The 19,110-nt window shown below is 37.9% G+C and overlaps 1 protein-coding gene across 5 annotated transcripts in view; it reads right to left on the minus strand.

The window, feature by feature from the left end:
• tanc2b (tetratricopeptide repeat, ankyrin repeat and coiled-coil containing 2b) overlaps positions 1–19,110 on the minus strand; it is a 158,199-nt gene that overhangs the window by 114,186 nt on the left and 24,903 nt on the right. For all 5 annotated transcript variants that reach the window (XM_028029480.1, XM_028029479.1, XM_028029478.1 and 2 more), the window contains exon 3: positions 5,930–6,032. In XM_028029480.1, the coding sequence (XP_027885281.1) occupies positions 5,930–5,996 (67 nt within the window). In that variant the 5' untranslated portion in view covers positions 5,997–6,032. The remainder of the gene's footprint in view (positions 1–5,929; positions 6,033–19,110) is intronic.

A 19,110-nucleotide genomic window follows, 5' to 3' on the forward strand; every position in this document is an offset into this window, starting at 1 on the left:
CCTTACATTGCAGTGGGTCTTTGGGAAGGTGGGAGTCACATTCCTGACCTTGAAGGACTTAAAGAAGGTCCTTTAGTAAAAGCGTATGGACGGCTGAGACAAGGGTGGTATGTGCATCATGCAGCTCCGTTGAAGCATAATGATGGGCCTATAAGTGCCTCCCACACTCCACAAGACATCAGAAAGCCGCTTCTGACACTTCGGTCACGTCGTCTATCTCAGCCCCCACAACGCTCCGTCGACAGTCTGAGTGGTCTTTGACCTTCCTTGTGCTTTCGCTTTGGCACCGCTTTCATTACCATAGTTACTTAGACGAGGACACAGGTGCCAGCTGATGAGGTTAGCTGTTTTTAGCATCCAAGCCATCCACCTGATAGACTGGTAAATTATGTCTGACCCCACTAAGGAAGTGACTTGTCCTCATCTATTTTAGTGTTGCAGGAAGGTTGCTAACATGCAAAACTATCCTCTAACAAGGATAAAAATCAGCTTATTGAGAAATATGCAAACATTTTTGTCTTTGATGTGAGAAACTGCTCAATGCAACCAACTCCCTTTTGGACCCGTGTATTAACATGGCACCATTACTCTCATAGAACAGTTGTGTTGGCTCACGGTTGCCCAGGCAACACAGCATAAAGGCACCTCAGGATGTCAACAGCTGAAGGGTGAAAGTTAAATGACATTGCAGAAGAAGCTGAAGAAGGTCATAGACATTAGTCTGTTGTTCTTAGTAACCAAAAGGTCAAAGCTCCCCCTTCAACAGCTATGAACCATACTGACAGACTCCTTGTGTGACGTGCGCTACAAATAGGTTATTGAGCCACAGCATAATAAAGAATGAGGTTTATAAAATGTTCTCTACTTTGCAAGCGTTTTAAATCAGCAATTTCTAATTACAGCATTTTCAAAAGCTATGCCATCCCACCAACTATTTCTTTTTAAAATCTACAGGGTAAGGATGTCTAAGAATAGAATTCAAATTATTTTTCCCAGCCTGCTGTGAACTGAACAGTCAAAAATGACTAAGTAGAAGATTGAACATCTCACAGTGTATCAGAGAGTATTAATAATGTTCCACAAGTCAGTATTTTTAGAAAACAAAAGCAAAATTATGATCTGTCCGACCAGCCAGTGACTGGTCGTGCCTCGTCAAGCTAAAAATGGGATGATTCCGGCACAATATGATTTCTTGGTGCAACTTCACAAAAAATGCTCTAAAACCACACAAAGGTATAGTGTTTAAAGCATAGTTCTCATAAAGCTCATGATAAAACAAATGATTCAAGTCATTGCTCATAGGAAAAATAGGTCCAAGTGATTTACTAATTCAACCAATAATATCCCCATTTGTTTCCACCACATTCCCATTTTAGCCCTCCTACTTTTTTCATAACTATAAACAAATCATTTCTTATTCATGAAGCTAAACACAGCAAATTATTTAATTTCTCATTAGTTAAGTATTTAGATGAATTATGGAGATAATTATCAAAAACGTAATTTAACTGAATTATATATATTCTTTGAAGATGCTGCACCACATTTTGACCAACAGTATTTATTTTCATCAAGATATCCAAAACTGACCTTAATCAACGATCAACTGTTTTTTTTTCTTTTAATATCATTATTCTACTAAAAGACACATTCTTAAAAACTAAAATAACAGCCGCGTTTGCTTTTTATTTTCAAATATGTGGTGAATGGGACTAACAAATGTCCCACATTCAGTAAGCCACTCCCCTCTGCAGGAGGACGGCGATGCCGCCTGTTAACAGGATCTGGTTCCATTCACTTTTCCTTTGGTTCATTAATACAGGAAGGAAGGGAACATTCTGTGGAGCAGTCGGTGCCAATCTGTCGCTCCGTGGAGATCAGCCAGAATCGGCTCCTGTTCAGCCGCTGCCCCTCCTCCGGGAGTTTCTTACATCAGATAATATTCCACGGGGACAAACCTTTTATCTCAGTGCGTATAATCCAGCCCCTAATGTTTAATGGTGGATATTGTATAGCTTGTTTTGAATGTGAGCAAGCAATATATATGTAAATGTACATCTGCATATAAATGTTTTGCAAATTCAGACTTTATTCAACTCTGAAATACATCAACCGCTCTGCAGACGTTTAGAAATGTCTAAGCGAAGGCAAAAATAAACTAAAAAATGTATGATATGAAAATGAGCCGATCTGGGGATAATTGTTGATCTATAGATCAGAGTTTGCAGAAGGATTGCACATAAATTAAAACATTAAATTCCAAGACTTTATTAAATACGTTTAGTCACAGAAACTGTGAGTGGAGTTGCAAAAACGTCCCGATAACACATGCTAATTTATTACGTTGATAATCAAGTGGAAGTAAGAGAAAAGAGTGAAATGAAAACTAGAGCAGTTTTGTGGGATTTTAAGAAAGCCATAAATGAGCAGGAAAGTGGTGACGAGAGACTTGAATGACGCCATGTAGAAAATCAATTAATAAGGACTGACTGTGCAGAACAGAAATACTTTAAACCAGCAACCATGACAACACCAACAAGACAAAGCCTGGTACCATTATGAGAACTTGTAGTCGGTGCAGCCGGGCTTTACGTGTTGTTCAGAAATGCACAGTAACCACATTTAGACTGCATTAGGCCCCTGCTTGCTGTGTCACTTCTTGCTTGTGCTTTGAATCTCAAAGCATGTTTGCTAATCTGATGATCTCTAATTAGATTTTTCAACTACTGTGGAGAATGAGCCATCAATTAAGACTCCTGTAATTAGAGGGGGCCAACTTGATTCCTGTCAAACAGCTGCTGCCTTCAGACTTTTAGAGTTACTGGAACTGGCAGGAAACTGGAACTGTTCATAAACAAATCGATACTCGGATACTAATTGATACTAATTGATACTAAAAAAGCCAGTGTCTGTGGAGTTTAATAACTTGAGAGTTCTGATACAAGCAGAGCTGCGGTAGCCTTCTCCATATTATTTTGTTTTTATTTTATTTTGTTCTTGTCTTACTTTGTCAGAGGCAACAATTACAATATAATACAATTTCTCATTTTGCCTAAGCCTATGTTCAAGCTATTGTAATGTTTTACTTTTGTCCAGTTTAAGTTGCCATCACAAAGCGAGCCAAAATAACCCCAAAAGCTTTCATCAAGTTCTGCAACAGGCTGTGAAATGGCCTATTACAGTTGTTGAAATTTGTTAAACCCACATTTCATGTCTACTAGTGTATCTGATTAAATAAAGAATTGTTAGTGGAATAGCTCTGCCAAGCAAATATAAGTACATTAACTTAGATTCTTAAATTCTAAGTACATTAACTTAGATTCTTAAAAAACAGCATGTTTTATTCAGTATTGTTTAGAAACTAGTATTTTGTTTTACCCTAGACAAGCAAGATATGTGCAAGTTCATCTATTTTTTTTTTTACTTTCTAACCACAGTTCTTCATCCCATCCCTCTAAAAGCCCATTAGTCATGCAAAATCTTCCTGTCCAGACACACCAACCTTTCAACCCCATTTCTCATTTTGTAATCAGCCGATGCCATAACTGTAATTGCAGTGTCAGGTTGTTGACTTTGTTTCAAGTCTAGTGCCACTTCTCCACCCCTCTGACGGGAGGATGAAAATGATGGTGGTGGAAAAATAACTCAGAGCCTTGCTAAAACACAACAGCTCTATCCATGCATCGGATATGACAACACAGAGACAAAAAGGAACAAATTTAAGTTGTATAATTTGAATTATTGCTTTTCGCTTTCAAGATATAAATCACAGAAACTCCCATCTGTTAGTATCTGAAAATGGTCTTTCAAAAAAAAAAAAACAGTTATATAAATCTTAACCCCAACCCCATCAAATAAAGATTATCTCTGTAGTTTTAAATCTGCCACTCACCATCGTAGCAACTAGTGGCTAAGACATTTTTTCCGCTCTGCTCAGATTAGCGGGTGGATTTCCCTGCTGTGGGCTGAAGCAAACCCAAAGTGTGAAGAAGTCTTCAAACTGCTTCAAATGCAGCAGACAGTCATTTTATCTCACAATCTTTCTTTTGAACTGATTTTCAGCAGTCTGTGCATGCTGTACGGCAGCTCTGTTTGAGAGAAAACTCCATTCGTTGTGCCGAGTTCTTTTTCCCGTAGCAGCAGCAGCAGCGCTCCCTGCCTGTCAGATACAGATAAGTCAGCCTTGTTATGCCCCTGGAAGAATTAGACCAACGAACGTCTGGTTTTGATTTTGCTCCTAAATGCAGCTTAATTAAGCTTTCTAAGAAAGTGTTCACAGTCTTAAAGGCAGAGAGACGCATGATACAGATGTTGCAGAGCAGGAGACAGATTGCAAGAACAGATCCTGTCTGCTGGGATGAGTGAATTCCCTGCAAGATGACTGCAACAGAGAGCAAAACACCAGAGGATACTCCCGTCACGCAGCACCACTCTGCACATGCTAAAGGCAGAGACGGCACAATATTTGGTAACGTCAAGTTTTCTTCGAGCTTGAAGCCCTGCAGACAAGGACGTCACAACACTCAAGTTGTTCCACCTGTTCTGGGTTGTTGCAGTCTGGGAAATCCTCTGCTTCGGTGAGTTTCAAGACATTTGGTTGCATTCATTTAAGAGTTTGAAAGAAAAGACAATTTTTTATGTCTGATAAAGTTAAATAGATGACATAAGATGCATTTTGTGATAATTTGCTTGTCAAATTGGCACATATTACTAAAGTAGGAACAACACCTAAAGAGATAGAAGCAAAACCCCAATTAGGGGGAACAGAAATATTTTGAAACTTTAACAGGACAGTTGCTTTAAAATGAACACAACTAAATTGAAGTAGTAACAAATTAGTCCACATGGAAGTGAGAAAGCTGGGTTCTTATTTTTGATTTAATCCCAAATTAAAATAATTATAATGATAGTAATTATAATAATAGTAATACAAACAGGGATAGATGGTCCGATAGTGTCTTATCTAACTCAGGCAATGTAGGTTTTCGGTGAAAAAAAAATTGGCATGGATTTTTCTACACAGTTCTGTATTTTTAAAGATATGTTTTATTAGCGTTTAGCTGTGTTTTATCTAATCTAAACCAGGTTTAATCACTCCCCATACATCTACATTAATCTAGTGATTATGCACAACTACATTACAGATTTCTCAAAAACAATGAAAAAATACTATAGTCTAGTGTCAATAAAAAGTTCAACAGCAAATGCCAAGTGTTGTGAAGGTGGTATGTTCCGTCTTTCAATCAGTCAAATTTGACTGAAAATTGTAAAAAATGTTTTCTTCTGACTTCAAAATTAGAGTAAATAAATTCCCTTTCAGCCATCACACCTTAAGACCTCTGAAGTGGGTCATTTAACAACTTTAATCAATGCAATAAATAAAAAATGTCAAGTTTTAAACAACAAGATAGAAAACCATTAACTGAAAGCCTGAAAAATGAGGGCCGGCTTGGAAATTCCCTGTTGTGCTTTTAAAATGACTATTCACAGTGCTGCTCCACGTAGCATTCTTTAAATACCACAGAGAAGCCGGATTTAAGTTCTGACAACAGGAGTGAACGCCTTGAAAGAGAAAAGATGAAAATAATAGTGGTGTTACCATCCCGTTCACCCGTTCCTCCTCCTGCACAGGTGCAGTCTGATGGTTTCCACATTCACATAGAGCAATGGGGGTTTCCCAGTGTTATCTAACCTTCTAAACACAGGGTCATGTCCTCCAAGCTTTGTAGATTTTTATTTATGTGAAACGTTTGAAAACCTAGTATGAATGAATTCTAAAAGGGAATTTATTCAAATCCACTAGCTCACGTTTGTGAATTTTCGGTTTATTTCTGCTTCCAAAAATAAACCGAGAAACCTTGTCGACACCTCCCGGAGCTGACAGGCAGATGCGTCATTGTTTGTGACGGGAATCATAAGACACACTCACCACTGCTGCGACTCTTGCGGTTGGCCTTCCCCCCCGTCAGTAGCATCTTCAAGCTGTTCCTAAACATGGCTGCAGCAGCGGAGATCCGACTACAGAAAGAAACCTGGTGGGAGAGAGCAAAGAAAATACGTTAATCTTTTTGATGGAGCCTTTTAGTATGGCCGGATGTCCGCATGGAAATCCGACTGTCAACAGTAGAAATAATCAGTTAAAAGCTTTATCGGCGATATCAGAGAGTGCTGCAAAGCTAAATTCTCCAGATAGGAGAGAAGAGGGGAAGCTTCAAAAGGAGTTAATGTATCAGAAAACTGAAGGGGGGAAATCCCTTTCATGAATGCTTGATCTTATCTCCGTCATCAAAGTGCGAGATCAAGTGCCTCCTTGTAATTAGAGAAGAATAGAAGGAGTACAAGTGGGTTTAGAACACATCGTGGAGAAAGATCCCCCCAGCCTTCACTTTTATTTGGTAAACAGAGTGCGGTCAGCCGTAGCGTAAGGTGAAGGATGACAATTGTTAAAAGTCAAACTAATTCAGTAGCATATATGGAGATGGAAGGGAAAAGGCAAAAACGAGTACAGACACAGAACACAACTAAGCAATGAAAAAAGCAGAAATAAAAAGCCCTTTGAATTGGTGGTATGAGTAAAAAACCACTACAAAATTCAGCCTGTTTACCACTTATAAGTCTAGATTAATTCTTCCTGGTATTCACTATAGTTTGTTATGACCTATTCATTGTTAGAAGACATATCTGTAACACCCGAGAACTCATCAGATGTATTTAGCAGTTAGTGATTGCCTTTCAGCCTTGCTCTTCATTACAGTTTTGGTTTATTCACCAGCAAGAAAAAAAAACGTATATTATTTATATTTCCAAGTTTATAGAATCCACTGTAAAGCGTTTGAGAAAAGAAAGCAGAACAATAAATCATTTAATATGTTGCACTAGCATACAACAAAAAGTAAAGTTAATATCCTGACAATATTTTCTTTTTCACAGCTGAGTCAGTGATTTCCTCCGACCCTTACCCTCCTCCACAGTACCTCACATATCTTTGATGAGAACCCTTCTTTTAGTAAAAAGCATGGCAGCAGATGTTCTTCGTTAAGTGGCGGTTACTTGGTAAAGCCCCCACAGTTAAGGCCCAGCTGTGAACCCAAACGATAGATAAATATATATATATATATATATATATATATATATATATATATATATATATATATATATATTATATATATATATATAGTTAACATGCCTTTCTGTTATAGACAGACATGAAGAGAGTAAAGAGGCAACAGGTCAGATCTGAAAATATATTCCAAAGCAGTGTAAGAGTCAATGTAGCAATACTCAAGCTCAATATGAAACATGAGCAGCAAACAACCCCATTATGACTGGTTTGGATAGCCTGCAGGGCATAGGCTAAGCTGTGATAATACTAACCAGAAATCTTAAAAAGCTATGACTCAGTCAGTAAATACCCACTCTAACTCTGTCAGCTCCTCCTCACAGTAAAAGGGCTACAGAGAAATTAAAAAAAAAAAAAACAACAAAGATGACTTCATCTATCCCAGTGAATGTGTTTCCATATGTTTAACCATGAGCAGAGCAGGAGCGACAGTTCGCCGTTAACAAGCTGCCAGAGCAGAAAATGAGAAGAGATGTTGCTGTCTGTTTCCAGGAAGAGAGAATCAATGTTTAAAATCTAAACAGGACAGGACAGAGAGCTCGCATGAGAGAGAGAGAAGCTCACACACAGCGTTTCATCTGAGGGTGTAAGCGTTCACCTCTCCCATTCCCACTCTCTCTGACCCTCTGTGCCGGCCTTTATGAAGGGAAGCCAAGAAGCAGCATGCTCTCACAGATTCAAAAATGTGCGCAAGCGGATGCAGCCCATCTCAGGATCCTCCACAGCTTGCTCCTAATGCTCATTCTGTGTGTTAAAACCCACTTAAAGGCACATTCCCCAGGCTTGCATGAGCAGCTTTCAGCAGCTAATGTGACTAAAACAGCACACTTGTTTGTTCTAATGAAAAATGAATCAAGCAGCTTGAGACGCTTGTAAGCTTTGCTGGAAAAATAAAGCACTGTAAACATGCTCCAAAACATAATGCTCTGCAAAAGTATTCACTCACTCTGAATTTTTCTCACATCATAGCCACAAAATCAATGGATCTTGTGTGATGTAATAAATATAAAACAGAAAAAAAGAGAAAAAAGTATCATGAAGGTTTCTCATGTTTTGAAATTAACATTTTTGCCCATTGTACCTTGCAGAGTAGCTTACATTCAGTCATATTAAATGGAGAGTGCCTGTGAACTTCTGTTTTTTTCTATAGGGCATCCCCACAGGAGGCTACAGTTCAGTTCAGGTCTCATAGGACCAGAGCTCTTTCCTCCACTTTTGGCGTCTCCTACACAGTTGGGGGCAAAATGCAAACTCGTAGCATTCAGCAAGGATTTTCATCCTGCATTTTATTTGTTTTCACATAATGGCCAGGTTTGTGGAGCGTTACCAATAGTTGTCCTGTCAACAGATTCTGCGACCTGTGCTGCAGATCCTCTAGAGATACTATGACAATAATATGGTCTTCTTGGTTGCTTAATTTATCAATACTCTACTTGCCCAGTCAGTTAGCATAGGTGGACGGCATTGTCCCAGCAAGTTTGCAGTTGTTGTTTCTGCATGTGTTTCTTCAAGAATGGATCACAGTAACGAATTATTCACCTGTCTAAAAACATCATTGGACTGTCTGGGGGTTGTACAAAAGGATGCTGCTTGACTTCTGACCTGTCACACCGCTCCCTATCCAGCTCCACTGGCTTCCTGTACACTGAAGATTACAAGATCTTAGTCCTTACTTATAGGAACCTAATGGTCAAGCGCCAACAGAGGTCTCAAAACATTTACATCTATTTGTCCCTAGCAGACCCCTGAGGTAAAATGACCAGGCTCTGCTGGTTGTGCCACATTCAAGGCTGAAAACTAAAGGTAAGAGTCTTTTTAGCAGCAGCATAGGAACTCTGAAACTCTCTTCCCTTTAGTTTGATATCTCCAGACTCAGTTGACCTTTTAAAAAGGATCTAAAAACAATTTTTTTTTTAAATTGCTTTTCATTAGATAAGCAAACAGCAAGTGACAGATTTTCGTATAAGCCTTCTTTTTCATTTATAGATGCTTTTTCATAACTTAACACCACTATAAACTTGTTATTATCTTTATCTTTGACCTTTTTACCTTGGTCTTCCTGATGCTGTTTGTTAACCAATGTTCTCTAACAAACCTCTTTGCCCTACATATAATATTTCAAACATCTTTTGGAGAATCAGAGGCTTCAAACATGCCTGACAAAAAGCCCTCGCATGGTATAACACTAAGAAATCTGAGTTAACACAATACCATTACCTTAAATGTCTTATACTGCATCTTTATAATGTACAAGTTAAATTTTAATCAGCCTCTAAATTTTTTAACACAAAAGAAATCTGGCTAGCAGAAGGTGCATGCACTCCCCCTTCTGAGTCTGAGTCTGGCCTAAGATCTGCTGTGACCCTCCATTAATTACAAAGCTTATTTTCAATCAATGAAGTAGCCTTTAATGGGGCCAGAGATGGCAAAGGCCAGTGTCACAGGGCATCAAATTGGATTTATCTCATCTTACCCTTCTGCCTTCGAATTAAAACCCATCCGAAAGGAAACCACACAGACACAATGATACGATTAGAGAGGGGCGGACACACACATTTCCCAGAGGAGGGCTGTTACTGTGATTAACATTAAAACAAAAGCCACAACAGACACAAAGGACTTTAAAGAGATTAAAATGAATTCTGTCTCAGGCATAAACTGGCCACATGTGAACAAATCAAGAAATCTGTAAATACAGAGAAATGACTGTGCTATTCCTACAGATGGGAGAAAAATTTGTTTAAAAATATCTAATTAGGTGTCCCCCATCAAAAACAATGAGCAGCTCAAGATAAATGAAGCATCGACAAACTGGAAGACTAATGCTGCGGGCCCAGAGGGATGCACGTTCCTTCAGGCAATTACAGCGCAATCTGTCAGTCTGACAAGGAAACATAAATGTCAAACCTTAATCAAATAAGAACAATGGCAGAGAGGAGTGGATTTCTGACTATTTATCTAATAACGGCAGTCTCGTTGAGACAGAGTAGCCCAGAATCCAATCATTTCTTCAGTTCGAGGGGGAGGAGTAAACATGGACCTGATTATTAAAGCAGAACCTTCCTGGAACATCGCATCGGTAAAATCAAGAAACAACCATCTGCATTTAAAAAGAAGACGAAAAAACCCCAAAATTCTAACTTCCCTTATCTTCCCAGCGGTAGACACTCCCCACCATCAGACAGGGATAAATCATAGTCTCCAGTTTGAAGATGGCCATGGGAACAGAGCTCCATAAATCACACTGATATCAATAACGGGAAGTGTCAGGGCCTGGCTCTCACCGTCTGAGTTGCACGAGGCAATGCAGAAACCACTCAGGGTTGCTGCTAACAAAGTTTCACTCCTGCCCCGCAATGGATTATTTATTAATATGGATTTATGTCCTTTCATTCTGTGCCGCTGCTGAGGGGAAGGTGATGATATCTGTATCACAATGAACCAAACGTGGCTGTGATCAGTCACAGGTGAGACAGTTTTCAAACCTCCTGCAGGGAAAAACTAAACTGTTAAAACTCTTCATCGTTCTAGACTACTTTTAGGATTTGCCATAACCTGCTGATGGCTTTTTCCAACACTTTCAGATTTTTTTTTTTTTTTTTTTTTCTCTCCAATGGTTCTACTGTTGCCAAAGAAGCCACAGCTCTTTAACAGTCAGTTCATTTTCAGTTTCTTAGAAAATGATAACATAGTAATGAAATGGTAATATTACAGAAGACTAATTAAAAAATCTGTTATTAAAATAGAAAAGTTACTTTATTACCACTGTAGCATACACAATCATGGAAGACTGCTGAATTGACATTGACCTACCAGGATGTCATTGACACCATTCTCAATGTGTGTAAGGCACAAGAGGTCATTGCTATAGAAGCTGGATGATCTCATCTTTCAAATCTTCCTTAGAGATGAAAGCAAAGTTTGTATTTCCTTTGGCTACAAAGGTACCAGACTGTGGAGGAAGAGTGAAAAGGAACAGAATGATGTTTGAGGGAAAGTGTGACATTTCTACTGTCAGTGATGGTTTTGGGGAGTCATGTCACCTGGTGGTTCAAAGTCCAGTATTAGCACAGCCATTTTAAAAACCCTATATGCTTCCCTCTGGTGGCAAAATTTACGAACATGCTAATCAGACTCTACAAGTCTTTAAAGAACCTTGAATAATACGAGTTACAGCATTTAATTTCTCTTTGTGATCAACAACATATTCCTGAATCTTAATTGAATTGAATTTTTCATTAAGAGTTGGCACCTGCCCACACTTCAAAAAATGCCAACACCTGCTTTAATAACCACAGTGTTGCTTTCCTTGATCAGCCGGCAAACTGGATCGATCTAAACGAAGCACAGAACCTATACCGTATTGTGAAGAGGAATTGATTAGTTTTACTCACATTGAAGAAAAATATTTTTTAGTGTCCCGATATCTGGTTACGCCTTCAGTTTTTGTAGCTAAATATGAAAAAATGACATCCTGAGTTTGAAGAGATTTCTTTAGTAGGTTAGTTCAGATATGTGGACTCTCTTGCATTCCTGGCTGCACTGCTTCACTGACCTGTTTAGGTCCTCCTAAACAGGACCAACAAGTTATGGGTCAGGGCCGTTCCCTTTATAATCCATACCAGCTAAAGCCAAGTCGAGTTGTACTAAGACACTAACATGACCTTTTATTCATTACATTTTAAAAAAAACAAAGGATGCCTGGATAAGTCTAAATAATGGAATGAAATATTGGTAGGCATTTAGGTAGGTGAAGAAAATTCCTCCACCAGACTGAAGGCAGAAATAAATCACAGAACGTATTCTCTCTCAGAGCCACCTAACCACAGTTCCCCCCCACCCTCCTCAAGTTTTGCAGCATGTTCTCTTTGTAATCTGTTTAAAAGCAGACAGCGTGGTTCATAAGTGATTTATGAAAAAGCATTTTCTCCTGCAGACAACAAAATGACAACATAGCTGTGATTTTAGGTTATGGGTGCGTTACTTTCAGCCTCCTGTGAACAACAACACAAATGCAGCACTGTGTGTGCAAGCTGCATGGAGCAAACAAAGAGTTGCAGAGACTTCTTAAGAAGCAGCTGTGAGGGAGAAGAAAATAGCTGCTAAGAATTTTCCAAGTAGGGATGTCAAGAAACCGATACTTGGCAGTGTAAAAGTATTCAGCCACTTACAGGTTTTCTTCTTAAATTTTTGTTTTTTTGGTCACACTTCAAAGTTTTACATCAACAAACAAATTTGAGTATTAGACAAAGACAATACGAGTAGAGACAAAAAGCAATTTTTCAAATGATGTTTTAATTCATTATGGGGAAAACGTTGTTTAAGCTTACCTGGCCCTAAGAACAGAAATAATTTCCCTAAACCTATTGAAGTCATGCCATATCTAAGTCACATTTAAGTGTAGATTTTGAGTAGGCCACTCAAAACCTTTCTTTTTTACTGAGACATTCTGACGTGGATTATATAAAAAATAACCAAGTAGGTCTTATTTCTTTCTTTTTCAGTCAGCAGTAGATGCTGCATTGAAACTCTCCAATGGACGCCATTTTCCCCAGTCTCTTTCTTATTGCCGAATCATCCACACTGACCTCAACTGAGATAAGTTCACCACTGTGCCAGATTTTCTCCATTTGCAAACAGCTCACACCCAAAGCCTTACAAATAGCTATGTGAACTTTTACAGACTGATAAATGTCTGACACTTTGTGTCTCAGCTGTTCTAAAATGTCATGACCATTGAGCACACTTCATGTTGTCAGGCAGTTGCTATTTAAGTGACTAGTAAAAATGAACCGAAAAAAATGTGGACAACTGTAGTTAATCTGCGTTTAAAAATGCGGGTAATTATACTTTCATACTGATTTTGACAGTTTTTCCCTTGATAGAAATTCCAATTTGAAACATGCTGTTATATTGTACCATATACTAAAATTTGACAGATTGCTTGATTAATATAAGTGTGATTAAAAAAAAGCAATAGCAGACTAAATGTAAAAAAATACTTGTTCTCCATGCTGTATCATTAAAATGCATAGTAACCACTGGGTTTATAAGAAGCAATTCTCAAAGCTTTATCGATAAACAAAGCTGCGTAATGCCCTGAAAAAGGTCAAACACTGACTTAAATGCAGCGTCCCACTGGAGATGACTGAATAAGATGGTTCAATCAATCTTCCCAACTGCTGCTGCTTCTCCTCCACTTTATCTCCTTCTGTGTGCTGCCTCTTTATTCAAAGAGCTACACCTGCTGGTCATTTAGAAGAGCTGCTGTCACACGTAAATTAATGAATGGCTCATAACTGCAAAATAAGAAATCGCCTATTACACATGATTGACTTTGAAACCCAACCCCGACATGTCGATCATGGAGACAATTTTGTTTTGCATAAATCTGTACACCTCCAGCCTCTCAATCCCTTTAAAGTGAATACAGCAGGGCTCCAGGAGCGACATCAGTTTGATGACAGGCAGCTTAAAGGGGCAAATAGAGTGAGGGCATGAGAAGGCTGAAAACGGCAGGTAATCACCTTTGGCAGAAGTGCACATTTGCATGAAGACTGACGGATTTGCAATCAGATGGAGTCTCTAGACCAGGTTAATGCTGAAATTTAATTCTCGGAGGTTTTACACCCTCTTTACTCACTTCATTTCCCCATTCAGTTGATAATTCTGGCTTATATTTACATTACATTGAGATCTTCTTTTGACATTTGATCGATCAGGTAAATAACCGAGTCACACTCCATGAGACGAAAGCAAGTAACACCGATATCTGTCAATTTCCATGCAGTACAGTAGCAAGCCGGCCGTGTAAAGCCTAGGAGAAATATCCAACCCATGCAAGTAGTTTTGGAGTTTGCATTCTGAATGTACTGTAATCATTCAGAATACGGTGCAGTTTATTCTGACATTGAGAATAAACAATGTCAGAAACATTTTAATTTTGTGAATCTCATGAGGGGAGACAACAGTAGCAATGGGAGAGTTTGGCAAACACGAAAAAGTAATGTTGGTTTATTTGTGTAAAAACTTTAGATGAATCAGAATTAGGTGAATCATAAACACATGGTTTGCTGCTCATGGGTATCTGTAACACTGCAAAGCTTGAAACACACTAATCTACAAGCAACTAATTCAAAAAGTTACTGCAATTGAAGGAAAATACTTGGCCAAAACGTAAATATGTCTGTAAAGTTGCTTTTCTTTAGTTTAGTAAAATAAGAAATGGCTATTAATCATAACATACTTTTTAAAATGTATTATTTGAGAAAAACATTCCCACATCCTGATGTTGCCACCACTGTTTCATCACATGGATGGTGTGTTCTTAGTTTGCTTTTTTAGTGTTTTGTTTTTCCAGATCCTGCTGAACTACTCTAAACTGTATTTTACATGTGTGCTCATTTTTTTATGATATTTGGTTACATACCAACACCACGGCTTTGGCCGTGTGCATGCTGGGATGGACTCAGCTGGTTATCCCACATGGAGACAAAGCAATCTGACTTATCCATAGAATCCAAATTGGGTAATCCAGCAACTTAAAGGGAAGAGCAGCACAACAAACTTACTCGAGTTCCTGATGATTCCTCTTTTAGCAACATCACCATTGTATTGGCTTTCTGAAAATGCTCAGAGCTACATGTCACTTTGCCAGAGGCCCAACAATGAGGTCTTGTAGCTGCTTAATATCTCTAAGCAAGCAGAGCCAGATAAGAGTGTTGAACTTCTTTTGCCTGGGGCTATTGTGTATGAACTGCTGCAGAGTGGTTGATAGGCTTAGTATGGTTGCTAAAGAGGAGGAAAGCCGCAAGGGGACTGAGTAAATTGCTTCATGAATGGACGGAGTTATAGCTGTCTTCATCAGAGACAAAATGTCAGTGCAGAAAACACTGTTGTTGTACTGGATAATGCTTTAATTAAAAATCTAAACAGATATTTGAAGCTCTGCATTGGATAGGATTTAATCCATTGAAGCAGTATTTAGCAAAATGCTTGTGCACAATGTTCCTTCCAGAGCTGCCTTGTTTTCAAATGATGTTAACAGCTTTGTCCAATAACTCCAAGACCACTAAAAGTTTTAAAAACTAGTAATAGCACCTACTAATATTTTTTTAAACATCTGTGACTTCAGGGGTTTAGCAACCAATTTCTGAAGTAGCCATAATGGATTGAGCTAACGTCATCTTTTCTATGAGCTGTAAAAGTATGAACTAAAATCTCAGCACTGGACAGAGAGAAACAGTCATACTCTGGCTTCTTCTTCGTCTTCTTCACATGTTGGCTTGTAAAACTTATGTTGAAATCCACGCTTACTTCTTAAACTAATCTGAAGGGTTCATTTCTAGCATTTTTTTTGCACCTAAAACCCTTATCACAAAACGCAACAATTATATGCAACTGCGTGTTTTCCTAATTTCGTTCAGCCCATTTCGTGTGAGTCGTGAATGCAAAAGACCATCAAACGGCCGATGAAGACAGAATGTCAAGTTTTCATGTCAGGGTATGGTTTCAAAGCACAGGACGAGAATAGAACAGATCAATGAGGAGCCTCCATCAAACACACAGGAGGAGGGAGATAGAAAGAGACTGTAGGTATGTCGAATAGGTGCTCAAGATGGCATTTTGAGCTGGAAATTGAGTTTCTGCCAACGACTACACTCACCCACTTACATCAGTCACAAAACGGGTTCAATCGTCGAAAGCGATTGTCGACAACAGCCTCTGTTTTGCTCACAATCTGGGGAAATAAGATGGCACGCCACACACCAACCTGCTTTCAATGAAGCAGACGCACGTCGACCGAGATGGTAGATGAATCTGTTTCCTGATGAATTATGCATTGTTCCACTTCTGTGTGTGCACCGCCAACACGTTCAGATTCAGTCTAGAACTTCTTTGTCCACCGTGAATTAGCAGCCACCCTTATAATCTCCTTTCATCTCGTCCACAGACAGCTCGTACAGCAGAAGCCTGCCTTTAGCATGCAAATGAGTCAAGAGTGAAAGAAAAGCAATGACACGTTCCAGAAATTAATAGTACTACTATTAATTCAGCCTTATTCTTTATGCAATCAGAGTTTAATGTGGCAATACAAAAAAAAGTTGCCGAGCTTTGCAAATTAAATGGATTGACATGTAAATCATATAACTCATTTTAATTAAATGTAAATATAATTAGGAAAAAACACCCTAAAAAGCCTTGCAGCTAATTGGGTAGGTGGCAACTGGTCAGTAAGAGAAAAATTAACTAAAGCTGCTATGCTTTTTTATACGGTCAAATCTTTCTGAAAAAGAGAATATTTATTTATTCACCTCAAGCAGTCATCACATCAGCTTAGCCAGCATACTTAAATCTTAGCACACTGTGGAAGAAGAGTGAAAAAAAAAGAGATTTTAATCAATGTTTGTTGCTTTCCAGTTTATGTTGTGGGTTTTATGTGTCATTTTTATTACAGTATTCCATTTTCATATTCATGTAGAACTCTTTTTTATGTCCTTAAATATTTTATCTTCTTTATTTTTATGCTGTGAAAAAAGCTAGGCTTAAAGCATTAAACTCAAATATGGCAAAAACAACATTCTTCGGTGTGGAGGTTGCATTCAGTGAAGAAAATCTTAAAATATATTTTTTTTCAAAAGGAGTCTAAAATTAAATCAGAAGCCATGTTAAATCAGTAGCCAGCTGTTTAAAAAGGAAACTATAAGTAAGATACATCTCATCATTAAGGTTGCAAAACTGCAAGATTTATGTGTTAAAAATGTACGAGGATAGTTAAATTCAGGACGCTGTACATGTGCAAAAAAATACATTTTAATGATAAATGTGACTAAAACTGTTATAAATATGTTGCTATTTTATGTCATTTTAATTCCATAAAAGCTCCTAGGATGGAGTTATATGTGTAATAGTTGTCTCTGATGCAATTAAAGTTTCGGCTGAACATTTGAACATCGTTAGCAGTGGCATTAGGTTGAATGCATGCAAAATCTATGCTCCAAAGAATGCACATGGAAAATGCTGTCTTAGTAATGCTACTTGTGCTAACTGTGTTAATCACAAATATAAGAAGCTCTAGCCCATCATGGCCTCTCTCATTACAGGGCACTTCAAAAAATATCCTCCGCAGTTATGCCAAATACAGCCCATGCTGTGTGTTCTCCAGCATGAATCTCATGCTGTATAAAACATTTTTATTTTTGTAATCCACCGCCATCTACACACAAACAAAATGGTAATCAAATTACTGTGCCTGGAAAGGGCAATGACACCCTGAGGATTTCTGTTTTGCAGCTCAGAACCCAGATCAGAGTATAGTGTGGGAAGGGACGTGTGGGATGCACAGAAAACATCCTAAATTACCTGCTCTCCAACTTCAGCCCACAACTGCACTGCTGTCAGACTCGACTGACGTTTGATTGAAGGCGCAGACAGAACCAAGAGAAAATGAGACCCAATTAGCACGATAGCTAAGCAACTGACCTCTGATGGCAGTTTGATGACAACCAAATAAATGTCTGTTGGATCTCAGCAATCAACCCACTGTGCGTCAATCATTGGATTTAGGTGGTGGAAAATAACATGGTTCCAGTTTATTTCTATACTGTTCCCACACTGTATACATTGCTTCAAAGAAACTTGAAAATAAAATAAAAAAATCCACATTAAAAGGACCTGTGCTATTTTTTACTTTTGCAAAAACGCATTTGAGCTGTTTCTCTTCACAAGACTTTGAGTTGTTTCAGCAATGATTCATTTAAGTCCTGTAGAGTGCTTTAACATATAGACGTCTTCTTTTTTAAACAAATTGCAAACTGTAGTGCAGAGTGGTGGCCCCTGTCTAAAGCATGCAAACACTGAGATCATATCAATGCATACTCAACACTATCAAATAAATTTATAAAAATAAACTAAAAATTAAATTACATTTCTTTATTACTACTGGGCATTAACTACACCAAAATTATAAAATACAAATTAAAACTTGACTTAAAATATATGATCCAGAGATAAGCCAACCGCCTCTACGTACCTGCTACGTAAATTCATACCTCTCTGTGCCAATATAGTTTTTACATAAAAAATAAATATATAGTTTCCTAACTGCACACTATGGTTTTTCTATTTGGAGTATTTTACTAATAAAGCAGTTAGTTTTATTGGCTTCTACTAACAATATCTTTACAATTTTGATCATTGTGATCCTTTGTAATCTCTCTGCAAAAGTATTTGCTAAAGGATGCAAATGAGAAAATGTAAAGGGGTAGATTATGTTAAATGAGCTTTTTCTGAGCTTTACATCATGTTATAATGTCCTTCATCAAAAACATACATGATGCGTTGCTTTAGATTTTTTTCATGCATATTTTCTTTAAACCTTTCGCTCTAGCAAAGTGCCGCCTATTTTTCCAAAACTCCACCTTACAGTTTCAGTCCCCAGATGATTTCCCCCTTCTTTCAGTTGAACTTTTTATACTGAACAAGAAAAAAAAAAATTTTTGCGAGAAAATGAATCAAAAGTGGAAAAAAAAAATTTTAAAGTAGGAGATTAAGGTTGTATTATTTCATTGCAGCCTTGTCATTTTTTTCTAGTGGAATACAGGAAATATGTCTCAGTTTACTTAGGGTGCATAAACTTTTAACGCTACTGTATTTAACATCCGTTCACTGTCACCATATATTTTTGGAGTATGAGAGATTGCTGACGATTTAATCTGCTTGGCTTCCTTGGACACATAACCTTTTACCAGTTGGCTCTGTAACTTGAATTTGACTGCATTGCATTAAAACTAGGATCATAGAAAAATATGTTATTAAATGTATGCTCAAAACATGACTGAATTAGAGTGATTATTTATTTATTAGATTCATTATTTGAGTAGGAATACGACTTGAATCTGTTTGTTTTTTGTATACAATCTTGAGAATACACTTGAATTGCCACAGTACAACAGCAACAAAAAAAACAAACTAAAATGAACACAATCAAT

Source organism: Xiphophorus couchianus, chromosome 10 (assembly GCF_001444195.1).
Source record: "Xiphophorus couchianus chromosome 10, X_couchianus-1.0, whole genome shotgun sequence".
NCBI lineage: Eukaryota > Metazoa > Chordata > Actinopteri > Cyprinodontiformes > Poeciliidae > Xiphophorus > Xiphophorus couchianus.